General features: G+C 46.7%; 1 protein-coding gene and 2 long non-coding RNA genes across 21 annotated transcripts in view; all 3 read right to left on the bottom strand.

The window, feature by feature from the left end:
- Positions 1-1,560: 1,560 nt before the first annotated feature.
- On the bottom strand, positions 1,561-3,470 carry LOC132455327 (uncharacterized). The gene is made up of 2 exons (XR_009525192.1): positions 3,430-3,470; positions 1,561-3,310 (listed from the first exon to the last, which is right to left on the bottom strand). It is a non-coding gene; the product is annotated as an uncharacterized LOC132455327 (long non-coding RNA).
- A 2,776-nt stretch (positions 3,471-6,246) lies between these two features.
- On the bottom strand, positions 6,247-10,668 carry LOC132455338 (uncharacterized). Its single transcript, XR_009525202.1, has 2 exons — positions 9,878-10,668; positions 6,247-7,024 (listed from the first exon to the last, which is right to left on the bottom strand). It is a non-coding gene; the product is annotated as an uncharacterized LOC132455338 (long non-coding RNA).
- A 47-nt stretch (positions 10,669-10,715) lies between these two features.
- LOC132455169 (NACHT, LRR and PYD domains-containing protein 12-like) overlaps positions 10,716-15,478 on the bottom strand; it is a 126,332-nt gene continuing 121,569 nt past the window's right edge. For all 19 annotated transcript variants that reach the window (XM_060048924.1, XM_060048923.1, XM_060048926.1 and 16 more), the window contains 5 exons: positions 14,970-15,143; positions 13,550-13,723; positions 12,813-12,986; positions 12,591-12,637; positions 10,716-11,267 (listed from right to left, as the gene is read on the bottom strand). In XM_060048924.1, the coding sequence (XP_059904907.1) occupies positions 10,717-11,267; positions 12,591-12,637; positions 12,813-12,986; positions 13,550-13,723; positions 14,970-15,143 (1,120 nt within the window). In that variant the 3' untranslated portion in view covers position 10,716. The remainder of the gene's footprint in view (positions 11,268-12,590; positions 12,638-12,812; positions 12,987-13,549; positions 13,724-14,969; positions 15,144-15,478) is intronic.

The following is a 15,478-nucleotide window of genomic DNA, read 5'->3' on the forward strand; positions in this document are numbered from 1 at the left end:
CGTGTGCGTGTGCGTGTGTGTGTGTGTGGGCATGGAGTTGGTACAGGTAATTCAGTTAGTTAATGATTGATGGTTTTACTGACAGCTCTGACTCAGGTCGAGGTCAGGTCCTGATCTGAGGTGTTTCTGACGGCGTGGATAAGATCTCTTTACTATGTATATTTGGTTTGTTGTCTTGTCTGTGTACCGGGGCCCGGCGCCGCCGGCTAGGCCGCTGAACCCCCCCAGGGGCTGCCACCCGTAGTGCCCCGCTCCCACCGAGCCGTGGACCAGCTGCAGCGCCTGGGGACGAAGGGCACGGGGCACCAACAGCTGCAGAATGTCGCCCTTACCCCTAGGGTCCTGCCACCTGCGGTGGGCCGTCCCGTCGTGGAGCCGGAAGCATCCCCACTGGGAGTGGTAGGCCTTCACCTCAGGCCCTTGCGCCGACACCTCCGGCCAGCTGCGGGCGCTGCCCCGCCTCCAGCCAGTCCCTCGCCAACGCCAGGGCCTCGTCGGCCCGCTGCTGCTGCTCCAACTGGCGCGCCGTCAGCAGGAGCCACCCCTCCGCCTCACCGATGGTCCGGTCAGCCTCGAAGTCCTACTCCTGTAAAACCTCCAGCCATCGAGCCACCTGGCCCTCAGGGTTCTTAAAACTGAGGCGCCACGTGAGGGACGCGCGGTCGGTGCGGATCAGGAAGCGCTTGCCATGCAGGTACGGTCTGAAAGGCCGCACGGCCAGGACCACAGCCAACACCTCCCGTCGGGTCACGCAGTGATTGCGCTCCGCCCCGACTCACCCCGAACCCGTCAACCCCACTTAACCAAATAACAAAACAAGGACGACTAAAGCCCCTTTTGTCAACATCAGCACCGACTCCCAGGATCCCCTGCGCGACCCAGGAGGAGTCGCCACAATATCTTTTATTTATGTATTGAAAAATATATCTATAGATATTGAAAACCTCCCCAAACCCGACAAACACAAGTTTGTCGGGTTTGGGGAGGTTTTCAATATCGCTCCATTTGTACTCCCGAGCGAGAATTGCCTTTTGACGGGCGACGTCTTCGAGATCAGCTGTCAGGCTTCTGAACTTCAACACCCATAAGTCTTCCATTTTGTAAATATAACATTTGAAAAAGGAAGAGTTATGGTGATACAGTATATGCTGAAGGATAAATTAGATATATCTAAGGATGATAAATTAGGTAACTTGACTACAGCAGCACTGATTAAAAACATGATTGACAATGTCTTTTACATGTGTAAAAATCTTTTTTTTCACACATAATTAATTATTGCTTCTCTATTATTTGTCGACCATAATCAGTTATATTCGTCGCAGTCTTTGTCATCATATCTGACTTTTTATTTAGTTTTCGTCATAGTCTTAGTCAACTAAATTAACACCGCTGAAGATGCAGTGGGAAGGCTAATTTTGCTGACAGCAGGCATGTTTGCTGTTTCGACATAGATGCCAGTGCTGCAAGACACTACAAAAGGTGCTAGATGTGGTTGGATAAGTAGCCTACAATACAAAACAGAAACAAAGCTGCTGGACTTTATTTTATGTAGGTTGATTGAATGAATCTATTAATCGATCCGTCGTTATCTATCCGTCTAACCGTATGTAAAAGTTGTGTTTTTGTTCATGTTAGTCCATGATTACACATGATACTTTTTTTATTTTTTTGAGAGAGCGGAAATAAAATGTACCACATTCAAAATGTTTTCCCTCCCGTCCATTACTGCGACCCACCCACAAATTTGATGACCTGCCACCACTGCAAACAAGGAGTGAAGGGTGACCAATGCTAGGATTCTTCGGACTCTGTCCTATCAGAATAATGCTTCATTCTAGAGCGAGGACCGGCATGAACTGACTCAACCATCACTGAGATCTAGACATTTAACCAGGGACCTAAGTGGATCCTCTTCAACCACGATTGCCGATTGTGATACAATACAAGATATGAACTAGAAAATAATGGCAGTAGAAAGAGAACGATTAGAAAGTCAAAACAAGAGGTAGCTGGCATTAAGGACATGCCAAAAGGTAAGTGAAATGAACACAATCATGTATAATGTGTGGTTTAATTGCAGTGAATTTCACAAGTGAACTTTGCAGGCTTTTTGTAATAACAAAGGCAACGGTCATGACAGTTGTAGAAATATCAAGAGTAACTTTAATATACAATTGTATTCAAATTATATAAACCCTAATTATATAAACCAACCAAAGAAAAGAATGACCAGCGCCTCACCTGGAGCTGAGCGGAGGAAGATCCTGAAGTCCAGCGGTGGTCTTCATCAAAACACAGCCAGCAGACTGACCTTGAGGAGATCTGTTTGTTGCTGTTGGTCATCACTACTATTCAGTCTACCTCTATTGCTGTGCACCCAGTGTGTACAAGTTAAAACACTCAAACCGTACGAAGAGCAGAACTACCATGTAGGTCCCACAACGACCTTAAACCTCAAACCCTAACACCAATGGAATCCTTCAGTGCAAACCAGTGACTACATTTTACAATAAACTGAATTATGTGGAGAATTCAGGGTTCAAACCATACAGATCCAATCTAAAGGTCGAGCTCAGAGAGCCGACCATGACCCTGCAACATCCCCCTGACATCATCACCAATAACCCTCATGTCAACCAACACATCTACAGCTCCAGTGGAGGAAGAGAGGAGCGGGCCTTATGGAGAGAGGACTGCTGATTCAATGAACCCCAATGCCTGAACTCCTGGATCTGCATCTCCACCGCTAGAGCGTTGGCCTGCTGATGGATGTGTGAGTGAGCAGATGCATGCTGGGACACAGAGCAGTGTCTGAAGTCTACAGGTCTGCAGACACGCCCCTGAGGAGAAACCAGGGGTTTGAGAATCTGTTGTGACGTCAGCTACATGAGCTGGAATATCCTTCAAGATGGCGGAAGGAATCTGAAGGAAAAGGGCCAAGAGGAAGACGTGTGTGTCCTTCCTCTCAGCCAGTAAAACACGACCAAGGTCTTCATCAGAGAACCATGGCACACACTGCAACGCTCCTCTCCACGCATCTCCAAAGCGCCAAGTGAAGGGTTCCTTACGTCCTCCGCTGAAGAAAAGCACAACTCCAGCTTGAAGAGAGCCCTAGCTGGGACAGGTCCCAGATCGGTTCTGATGTAAGGGAACCCTTCTCCCAGGTTCACCTAGCCCGGTACCCAACGGTAGAGTTCAGCCAGAGGAGGCCTGGACCTGAGGGAGGGACCAGACACAGGAAGAGCCGCCCCCCTACAGCTCTGAAGGTCGTCTTGAAGACCCATTCAGGTCATTTTACAACTTCAGACTCTCTTTATGGATCCCACGTACCCTCAAGTAGACGATACCCATCAGAGCAGGCAAGAACCCCCCCCCCCCCCACACACACACACATACACGCACACACACACACACACACACACACACACACACACCACACACACCTACACACACACACACACACACACACACACACACACACACACACACACACACACACACACACACACACACACACACACGCCAGGTGAAACCCACACACATACAACCCGATGCCAGGTGGGACCCCCCCCCCCCACACACACACACTCACACACACACATGTGTAGAACCCCATGCCAGGGTGAACACACACACACACACAGGGTGAAACCCCACGCCAGGAGAACACACACACACACACACACACACACACACACACACACACACACACACACACACACACACACACACACACTCGTCCTCAGGCCAACACCATCCCACCAGCCACGCCCAGCTCTCCTCCAGGACACCCAGGACAGAGCACAACCTTCAGGGCCTCCAGAGAGGTCAGTGATGAACAACGTTCTTCAGTGGCGCCCCTTGCGAAAGTGGAACCTTTCATTATAGCGATACAGTCTGCTCTTCATTTAGTTGCGTTTGGTCTTCTGCTCGCTTGTTGGTGTGTGTGTGTGTGTGTGTGTGTGTGTGTGTGTGTGTGTGTGTGTGTTGAGCACCAAAGGCTCTTCAACCATTCCAACCACCTCCACCACACACACACTTTAGACCAATGGAGACGATGAGGTATATGTTCACACTTTGTGCCCAATTTGTTATCTTCGATTTTGCTTAAATTCATAATAATTAAGCTTATTAATTAATAATTATCTGATATTTTGATACATCTTATTTATGTCTATTCAATAGAGCAGGTTTTATTGCGCTCATATTTTTTCCTTCTACCACAAATGTATACTGCCGTAAAGCATAGCTTATTGTAGTAAACTGCAGTAAATTAACCATGTGGGCGCCTGGCTCAGCCATCTCTGCTGAGTTAATTGAGTTCTCAGAGCATGACGGGAGCAACGGCTTTCTGACCGTAGATAACCGTCATTTAAGCATAAAAAAGTGATTTCTTCCTCTGTATTACTGTCAGGTGACCCAGGATTCTACTTGGAAACGTTTATTATTTGTTCAATGTTTGTTCACTATGTTCTGAGAATCAATCGCTGCATTCTTCCTTTTCCATCTGCCTCGTTTCCTTCTTGGATAACTTTTTTGGCGCTTATTGCCTTACGGAAAACACGAGGACTGAGACGTCCTGCAAGAGTGGCAAATAGGTTGCCCCTTCACACACACAGACTCCTTCCCCCTGGTCCTGTTGGTCAGAAGGTGAACCCCACCGAGGTGGATTCACCGCCCCCTAGTGGCTCCCCACGCAATAACAGGACTGAAGCATGGCTTTGATAAACGGCCTCACATCTTACTATCGACTCATTTATCAGACGCGTCCATCCTACTGCCCCCTCCCACGCACCCAGAGAAGGAGAGGTTCCTCCTCTGCAGCTCAGCGCCTCAAACACACACCTCTGTGTGTTTCAACATGGAGGCTCAGGGTCCTGTTAGATGGGGAGGTGGTGCATCAACCAGCCTGCAAGGCTCGTCTCTGGAGAGACGCCAGTAGCTGGGCTGTTTCCTGTCGGCCCGCTTCTAGAACTCTCTCCATACTCCGTCCCTCATCGGGCGTATGAGTCTGAGGTGGAATGCACTTGCTGGTATCCTGGTTATTAATGTTGTGTAGACGAAGCCTCTGTTGTGCTTTTTATTCAGTGAACCCCCGACCTTAAAGTGTAAACTGATCCTCTGCTGAACACAAGAGAAAATTCAGTGGATCCACTGAGTTGTTTATCACCATTATGCTTTATTAACCAGGACAATAGAAGAACAGTACCTTACATGAACACAATAAACACAAGGACTCAAACAATAGAAGAACAGTCCCTTACATGAACACAATAAACACAAGGACTCAAACAATAGAAGAACAGTCCCTTACATGAACACAATAAACACAAGGACTCAAACAATAGAAGAACAGTCCCTTACATGAACACAATAAACACAAGGACTCAATCAATAGAAGAACAGTCCCTTACATGAACACAATAAACACAAGGACTCAAACTATAGAAGAACAGTCCCTTACATGAACACAATAAACTAAAGGACTTAAACAATAGAAGAACAGTCCCTTACATTAACACAATAAACGCAAGGACTCAAACAATAGAAGAACAGTCCCTTACATGAACACAATAAACACAAGGACTCAAACAATAGAAGAACAGTCCCTTACATGAACACAATAAACACAAGGACTCAAACAATAGAAGAACAGTCCCTTACATGAACACAATAAACACAAGGACTCAAACAATGGAAGAACAGTCCCTTACATGAACACAATAAACACAAGGACTCAAACAATAGAAGAACAGTCCCTTACATGAACACAATAAACACAAGGACTCAAACAATAGAAGCAGCAGACAGACATTACTAATCATAAACAGGTGTGTTCTGCTGCTGTGTTTTTCCCCACAGAACACAAGGAATCAATACTCAGTTTAAAGTCATCACAACATGATCTATAGCTTTTCGACCGCTTGCATTACGAATATAATCTAAAATCTGCTTTACATCGTGTGAGGCTTATCAAAATATAAACTGATATCAGAGCCCCGCAGTATGAAACTGTTAACGTCTGAAAATAGACACAATATTGTAGTATAAAAATGTTACAAATTACCACTTTGTAAAGATTTAAAAAATCTCTTCCTTTCATGGTTAATCAAGATCAACTTTAAGAAGCCCCACAATTTACCACTTTGTAAAGATTTAAAAAATCTCTTCCTTTCATGGTTAATCAAGATCAACTTTAAGAAGCCCCACAATTTACCACTTTGTAAAGATTTAAAAAATCTCTTCCTTTCATGGTTAATCAAGATCAACTTTAAGAAGCCCCAGAAAATGTAGCATTTGGATTATAGTTGAGTACATGAATATAAATCATCAAAACACAGTGTGTGTGTGTGTGTGTTTATATATACATGTGTGTGTAGTCTGTGCGTGTCTGTGTTCATATGTGAGTAAGTGTGTGTGTTCATAACTTGAGTAAGTGTGTGTTCATAGATGCGCGTGCGGCGTGTGCATGTGTGCGCGCGTTTGCATGTGTGTGTCTGCGTGTATATTTGAGTGTTTATAATATGTACGCGCGTGTGTGTGTTCATATATACGTGTTTGTTTGTGTTCACATACACGTGTTTGTGTGCCTGCGTGTTTGGGTTCCTATATAGTATAGTATGTTTATATGTGTGTGTCTTTATGTTAATTCATATATGCGTGTGTGCGCTTGCATGTGTGTGCGTGGTAATATACGCGTGTGTGTGTTCACATATGCATTTTTGTGTTCACGTGTGTCATCAGACTCAGAGCGAGAGCAAGAGCGAGAGAGACTATAATTTTCACAGAGACGCTGAGGACACAAGGTGTGGATAAAAAAGTGAACCAAACGTCAGAGATCAAAACGGGGAACATTATCCCCGAAAAGGGGGGGAAAACTAATCTCCAGTGTGACTACCAATCAGATTGAAGAACCCATCCGAGGCTACAGCATTCGAGCATTCGAGGCTATAGCCACGGATCTTTTGGGAATAGCCCCGGATCGCTGTGCCGTCTAAAAAAATTAAAATAATAATAATAACTAGAACTGCAAGCAGTTATGCAGGGGTCCAAGAAGTGTGCATTTCGCCGGCACAACGCGGCAAGAAATGTGCATTTCGCCGGCACAACGCGAAGCATGTGTTCAAAACGCTACCCTGAACCTGTGGATACAAAGGATTTGACTGTGGTAGGAGTAGCGAGGAGTCAGTGTAGCGTTTTCGCGGTGAAATTTTGTAGAAGATATACAATTTCCTCGTTTATTGCGCCCCCTAATGGCGAAATTTTCAGATTTTTTTATCGAACGTCATTAAGGTTAGCACCAACATGTGTGTAGAATTTGGACTCGATCCGATGTCTAATTTTGGTATTTTCTGAATTTTTGCGTTTCGACATAGATCGTAGCTAATAAACAAATATTCAAAATGCTACCGTTTCGTTGTCGAAGGTCGGATCAAAAAACTGTCCGACGATTTCTTTGCGTGTGCGTCTGAAGATGTTGTGTGCAAAGTTTGGTGTTGATTGGTCAAGAAATGTGGGAGGAGTAGCGAAAAAACAGTTTTGAGGTTTTCGCGATTTAGCGAAAAATATTCATTGACGCAAATGGGCGTGGCCTAGGCCAAAAGATGCAGCAGACTCCAGTGCATATGTGGGTACAAGTTTTTGACTGTGGGAGGTTCGGTGTGGGAGTTATAGCCCCAAACGCGTATTCCTTGGTATAGCGCCACCTAGTGGCTGGCGTGTCTGGATTTTGTCGTCTGCCGTCACCTCACGGACCTGGATCTAGTCATGCAATTTGCGTGTGTGCACCATTTACGGTTTGGGCTGTGGTACCACTTCTAGCTGGGAATAATAAAAATCCTTACAAAAACAATAGGGTTCCAACCTGTTGGCTTGGACCCCTAATAAAAAAGATGCAGCTGACTCCAGTGAATCTGTGGATATAAAGGTTTTGACTGTGGGAGCTTCGGTGTGGGAGTTACAGCCCAAAATGCGTTTTCAGAACATTCCATTGGCCAGTTAGGAGATGTATTATTTCGTCGTTTATTTGCGCCCCCTTGTGGCTAAATTTTCCAAAGACAATTTTCCTTTGCCAAATAACTCCCGCCCACATTAATAATTCTTGGCCATATTTTTTATATAGACTCGGGTTTGCCCCTTGATGGTTCCCTCATAGTTTGAAGAACATTCCTTTGGCCAATTAGAAGATATACAATTTCCTCGTTTATTGCGCCCCCTAATGGCGACATTGTTCAAAAATTTTATCTAACGTCATTATGGTTAGCACCAACATGTCTGTAATATTTGGACTCGATCCGATGTCTAATTTTGGATTTCTTTGGATTTTTGATTTTCCACGTCTAATTTAGCTAATAAACCAATATTCAAAACTCTACCGTTTCGTCGTCGAAGGTCGGATCAAAAAACTGTCTATGATTTCTTTGCGTGTGCGTCTGGAGATGCCGTGTGCAAAGTTTTGTGTCAATTGGTCAAGAAATGTGGGAGGAGTAGCGAAAATAAAGTTTTGCGGTTTTCGCGATTTTGTGAAAAAAAATTATAGACGCAAATGGGCGTGGCCTAGGCCAAAAGATGCAGCAGACTCCAGTGCATCTGTGTGTACAAGCTTTTGGACTGTGGGAGGTTCGGTGTGGGAGTTATAGCCCCAAACGCGTATTCCTTGGTATAGCGCCACCTAGTGGCCGGCATGTCTGGATTTGGTTATCTGAGTAGCGGTGCCGGACCTGGTTCTAGTCATGTAATTGGCGCGTGTGCACCATTTAAAAATCCTTACAAAAACAATAGGGATCCAACCTGTTGGCTTGGACCCCTAATAATCCTTACAAAAACAATAGGGATCCAACCTGTTGGCTTGGACCCCTAATAAAAATCCTTACAAAAACAATAGGGATCCAACCTGTTGGCTTGGACCCCTAACTAGAACTGCAAGCAGTTATGCAGGGGTCCAAGAAGTGTGCATTTCGCCGGCACAACGCGACAAGAAATGTGCATTTCGCCGGCACAACGCGAAGCATGTGTTCAAAACGCTACCCTGAACCTGTGGATACAAAGGATTTGACTGTGGTAGGAGTAGCGAGAAGTCAGTGTGGCGTTTTCGCGGCGAAATTTTGTATTAGATATACAATTTCCTCGTTTATTGCGCCCCCTAATGGCGAAATTTTCCGGATTTTTTATCGAACGTCATTAAGGTTAGCACCAACATGTGTGTAGAATTTGGACTCGATCCGATGTCTAATTTTGGATTTTTTTTAATTTTTAATTTTCCACGTCTAATTTAGCTAATAAACAAATATTCAAAACTCTACCGTTTTGTCTTCGAAGGTCGGATCAAAAAACTGTCTATGATTTCTTTGCGTGGGCGTCTGAAGATACCGTGTGCAAAGTTTTGTGTCGATCGGTCAAGAAATGTGTGAGGAGTAGCGAAAAAACAGTTTTGCGGTTTTCGCGATTTGGCGAAAAATATTCATCGACGCAAATGGGCGTGGCCTAGGCCAAAAGATGCAGCAGACTCCAGTGCATCTGTGTGTACAAGTCTTTGGACTGTGGGAGGTTCGGTGTGGGAGTTATAGCCCCAAACGCGTATTCCTTGGTATAGCGCCACCTAGGGACCGGCGTGTCTGGATTTTGTTATCTGAGTAGCGGTGCCGATTCTGGATCTAGTCATGTAATTGGCGCGTGTGCACCATTTACGGTTTGGGCTGTAGTCCCACTTTCACCGCGGGAAGTATAAGAAGAATCCTTACAAAAACAATAGGGATCCAACCTGTTGGCTTGGACCCCTAAAAATCCTTACAAAAACAATAGGGAACCAACCTGTTGGCTTGGACCCCTAAAAATCCTTACAAAAACAATAGGGTTCCAACCTGTTGGCTTGGACCCCTAATGATGAAAATAGCCCCGTAGAGTATACTTCTTTGTGATTAAATTACCTGCAGCCACAGATGCAACAATTCTGGCGTGTCCATATATGGGCAGATTTAGAATCATTTGTTGCAAATTCAACGTGGGTATTCTTTCGTCTCTACGCACGGCGCATCTCGTCGTTATTGCGGTGTTGTGCTGCCAGCCTTTTAGTGAGATCAGAGAGTGTTGAGAAGGACAGTAATACAATATCTTTGGTGAGATGGATATGAGAAGAGAGACCCGCAGTGAATTCCACCCGGTCCACTTGACATCGGGGAGGTGCATGACAGTGGTACCGGAACACTTCCATAGCCCGGGCTTTTATTGTTTCAATCACTGAACTTTAGAACAAAACTCTCTGCTCAGCAACGATGGGAAATACCATCAAATGTATTATTGAAACCAGTGTGAATATAAGTAACCATGGTTACCAGGCAATCGAATAACGCACGCACGCACGCTAACACATACACACACACACACACACACGCACACGCACACACACGCACACACACACACTGACTAACACACACACACACACACACACACACACTGACTAACACACACACACACACACACACACACACACACACACACACACACACACAGGACCTCCTCCCTGGGCTCTGGGGGGGGGGGGCCTCTGTGTGTGTGTGTGTGTGTGTGTGTGTGTGTGTGTGTGTGTGTGTGTGTGTGTGCATGGGGCCATGCTCAGTCCGACGAGGAGGTCCCTTTTTTTTTTCTACAACCGACACAGAGACACTGAGGACCAGTTCCAGTACCCGGACCCCCGGGAGGAGGTCCTGTGTGTGTCTATAACCGACACAGAGACGCTGCTCCCCCCCAGACTACCACCACCCCCGGGAGGAGGTCCTCCTGGGTGAAGGAGGACCAGAAGGTGAGGAGGTGTGTCAGTGTGTCTGAGGACCCTCCTCCACCTGGGGACACTCTGTAGAAGGACAGAGAGCCAGCAGGCCGGTCCAGATACACTCCTACTCTGGTGGAGCCAGCGGGGCGGAGAGGGAGGGCTGTCTCTGTACCGTTGTACCAGACAGAGTAACGACCATCAGTACAATAAAGACTCCAGGACTTGTTGTTCCCTCCAAGCCTGCTGTCATCACCCCCTCCTCTCCTTGTGATTCCTCTGTATGTCACTCCTATATCAACCCATCCTTCCCTCTCTACCTCCCAGTAACAGCGGCCAGTCAGAGCCTCTCTACCCAACACCTGGCGCTGGGAGTCAAATCTGTCTGGGTGATCCGGATACGACTGGTCCTCTCCAACCCGCGTCACCTTCCTGTTGTCCTCAGACAGAGAGAGTCCTCTGTTGGCCGTGTTGGGGTCCAGTGTGAGGTCACAGGCATCTGAGGGAGAACCAGACATGATGAGCTGCTGAACCGCTCTTCATCATCATCATCATCATCATCACTAGTACTGTTCTCCTGCTCTTCTTCTTTTTATTCTCTTTCAGACTCTTTTTGTGATCGCTCTCTCTTCTTCTTCACCCCCCCCCCCCATCAGCCTCCCCCTCCCCTTCACCGCCCCCCTCAGCCCCGTCATCCCCCCCTCCCCCTCGTCACCCCCCCCCTCCCCCTCATCGCCCCCCTTAGCCCCTGCCCCCCCTCCCCCTCAGCCCCCCCCCTCAGCCCCATCACCCCCCTTCCCCCTCAGCCCCTTCATCCCCCCCCCCCTCAGCTCCGTCACCCTCCCTCACCCTCCCCCTCACCCCCTTCATCCCCCCACACCCTCCCCCTCCCCCCCCCTCAGCCCCGTCACCCCCCCTCCCCCTCAGCCCCATCACCCCCCCTCCCCCTCAGCCCGTCATCCCCCCTCCCCCTCGTCACCCCCCCCCCCCCCCCCCCTCAGCACCCTCAGCACCCCCTCAGCCCCGGCCCCCCCCCCCCCCCCCCCCCCCCCCCCTCAGCCCCATCACCCCCCCTCAGCCCCTCCCCCTCCCCATCAGCCTCTCCCCCTCACCCTCACCGCCCCCCTTAGCCCCGGCCCCCCCCTCCCCCTCAGCCCCCCCCCTCAGCCCCATCAGCCTCCCTCCCTCCCCCTCAGCCCCTTCATCCCCCCCTCCCCCTCACCCCTCCCCCTCAGCCCTGTCACCCCCACTCCCCTCCCCCTCAGCCCCTTCATCCCCCCTCCCCCTCCCCCTCAGCCCCGTCACCCCCACTCCCCTCCCCCTCAGCCCCTTCATCCCCCCCTCCCCCTCCCCCTCAGCCCCTTCATCCCCCCTCCCCCTCCCCCTCAGCCCCTTCATCCCCCCCTCCCCCTCCCCCTCCCCCTCAGCCCTGTCACCCCCACTCCCCTCCCCCTCAGCCCCTTCATCCCCCCTCCCCCTCCCCCTCAGCCCCGTCACCCCCCCTCCCCCTCCCCCTCACCGCCCCCCTCAGCCCCGTCACCCCCCTCCCCCTCAGCCCCCCCTCAGCCCCGTCACCCCCCCCTCCCCCTCCCCCTCACCGCCCCCCTCAGCCCGGTCGCCCCCCCTCAATGTAACAATGTAATACCTGCTGGGTTTTATACAAGCAGGTTTAACTGTGATGGTGGACAGTATTAATATACGTTAGATACATGATGTCAGCCATCATCATTCCCAGTAGGATCTGATCTCACTTCCTGCTGTGTGGATGGACTTTCCATCTCAATAGTGAGTGTGTGAGGTGATGAATCAAACAGACACTTACACTTCTTTAGAGCTGGTTTCAGCCTCCACACTCCACCGTGCTCCACACTGGGGGGGAAACACAGTGAGAGCAGCATGTTGAAACATTCACCTTCATCATCTGCTGTCTCATCACGTTCTACACAACATGAGTTACAGCTGCCTCTTCAAACCACTTCATCTATCAGCAGCTTGAATCATGTAGGAGAATTTGTCCCTCAGTGGTGAGCTGTCCTCTCCATACCTGAGAGTGTCCAGTCTCCAGTGTGGATCCTCCAGTCCAGCAGAGAGCTGCCCAGCTCCAGAGTCTCCTGGGTGATTGTAGCTCAAGTCCAGCACTCTCAGATGGGAGGGGTTGGAGCTCAGAGCTGAGGCCAGAGAAGCACAGCCTTCCTGTGTGACCAGGCAGCCAGACAAGCTACACACACACACACACACACACACACACACACACACACACACACACACACACACACACACACACACACACACACACACACACACACACACACACACACACACACACACACACACACACACACACAATTTATTGTATCTGGTTGAGAGCAGTTTCTACTAAAGTAACCACATTTATAAAGTGTATTCATTCAACATTGAAGACAAGTAAAAGCTTTATCGATACTTCATGGAGACAAAGCTGTGTCACCCTGAGAGTCTGACAACAGGAAGAGGAAGTGGGGAGATGACATCACAGACAGCAGAACTGCCTTCACTTGGATGTGACAGGATCTTAAACAAATGCTCCTTTCTCAATAGCTACAACTCAATGAGATATTGTTTGGTTAGAGTCAGGAGAAGTCTGCTGTGTTTGGTACGCTAAGACCGTTTCTTCACATGTTCTAACATTGTGTAGAGCCAGGGAGTGTTTTGTCAGCAGAGAAAAGAGCAACAGAAATGAGGCAGGAGCAGCACTTACTGGAAGCTAGAATAACCAGTTTGAAGAAGAGGGTGATAACTGACCTGAGAGTTTCCAGTGTACAGTGCGGACTCCCCAGTCCAGCAGAGAGCAGCTTCACTCCTGAATCCTGCAGATCATTGGTACTCAGGTCCAGCTTTTTCAGACTAGAGGAGTTGGAGCTGAGAACTGAGGCCAGAGCTTCACAGCATTCCTCTGACAGATGACAGCCATTGAGCCTTCACACAAAATAAACACAACCTGTTAGGAACTGTAGTTAAATTATAGGAGAATTTTAAACAGTTTTTTTAAATACATGAAATAATAAATACTATGAATAACCTGGATCTTAAAATATTAAGAAAGATTTCACACAGATGTTAAATTATCAAACAACAATTATCATTATACTTCACTTAAGCATACAATTTTATTAATAGGTTGTTATTAAACTTTATGAAACGACTCTAAACCGCACTTTACTGTCTGACTACATGACAATCATAATAATAATGTTATACAACATACACATTATACCATCATAAAAAGTCCCGGTACCATTATAGGGAGTGGAGAAGACTGAGGTTTCCATCCACAACATCCCAGACACAAACAGAAACACCAATAAAACCGGCCCCACATAAACTCTCTCCCGTACTCCTTTAGCTGTCAAACAACTAAGAAGTAAATGTCTAAACATCATTTAGCTGGGCGATCTCTAGAGAGCATAAAGAACTCTCCTCCTTTGTCTCTTCCCTCTCTCTCCTTTTTCCCGCTCACTCGTGACCTCTCACCCTTCCCCAGATGAACCCGAAGTCTCGATATCAACCAATCCTATTGGTTGAACCCAAATATCATCAATATAACCAAATGTACTGAGCAAGGTAAAAAAAAAAAAGAATAGTGAGTTGACTTATATTAATAATGAAAAGATAATTATTGATGTATCCTACATATCAACAATAACTTATTGTATACATAAAGAGCTTTTTAAGTTAGTCTCTTAACCCGGGTTACACAATATTAAAAATATCTTTCTGAAACCTATTCATATGTGTGAATATATGTTTTGTGCGTTTAATAATGAATACTGGACGTATTAAGCTTTTATAAATATATTTTGTTTGACTATTGCAGGTTTCAAATAATTTTTATGAAAATGTTGCTGTTGTGGCTTTCAGGAGGTCTTAGGCATCCAACTAGGGGTCTCTGACCCTCCCAGGACCCCCTATATTTCACCCTGCTCTCTACCATCAACATCCTGTATACAGGGGACACTATCGTTATGTTTTGGGTTTATATTTATAATTAAAGATTTGCAAGCATATGGATGGATTTCAATATCCACCTGAACAACAAGGGGTAGCCTTTATATGATATGAAAGTCTTGAATGTGGTCATCACAGGTACTGAGATAAGATTAGTTATATAACTCTGACTTTTAACATTTATTTGTAACTGTTTTGCACATTGAGTGAAACTGACCTGAGAGTTTCCAGTGTACAGTGTGGACTCCCCAGTCCAGCAGAGAGCAGCTTCACTCCTGAATCCTGCAGATCATTGGTACTCAGATCCAGCTCTCTCAGACAACAGGAGTTGGAGCTGAGAACTGAGGCCAGAGCTTCACAGCATCTCTCTGACAGATGACAGCCATTGAGCCTTTACACACAATGAACACAACATGTTAGGAACTGCGATCAAAACAACAGAAAGCTTTAAGTTATTCCATAATGAAGAATGTTATTAGTTTACCAAAAATTACTAAATAATTAGATGTATACAATTTCATTATATATTCAATGTTAAATGTTAAATAGTTATTTAATTGGGATTGAAAATGTTTTTTGAACGGATACTTCTTCTATATTCTATTGTTCTGAATATTCTCTTACGTGTACTGCAATACATTATACGTCCATAGGACAAAAGAGATGTTATGTATAATATAACTAGTATGTTAATTATGTTATGAGTAGAACAGTAACACATGTTGT

The sequence above is a fragment of the Gadus macrocephalus genome, chromosome 4, assembly GCF_031168955.1.
Source record: "Gadus macrocephalus chromosome 4, ASM3116895v1".
Lineage (NCBI taxonomy): Eukaryota > Metazoa > Chordata > Actinopteri > Gadiformes > Gadidae > Gadus > Gadus macrocephalus.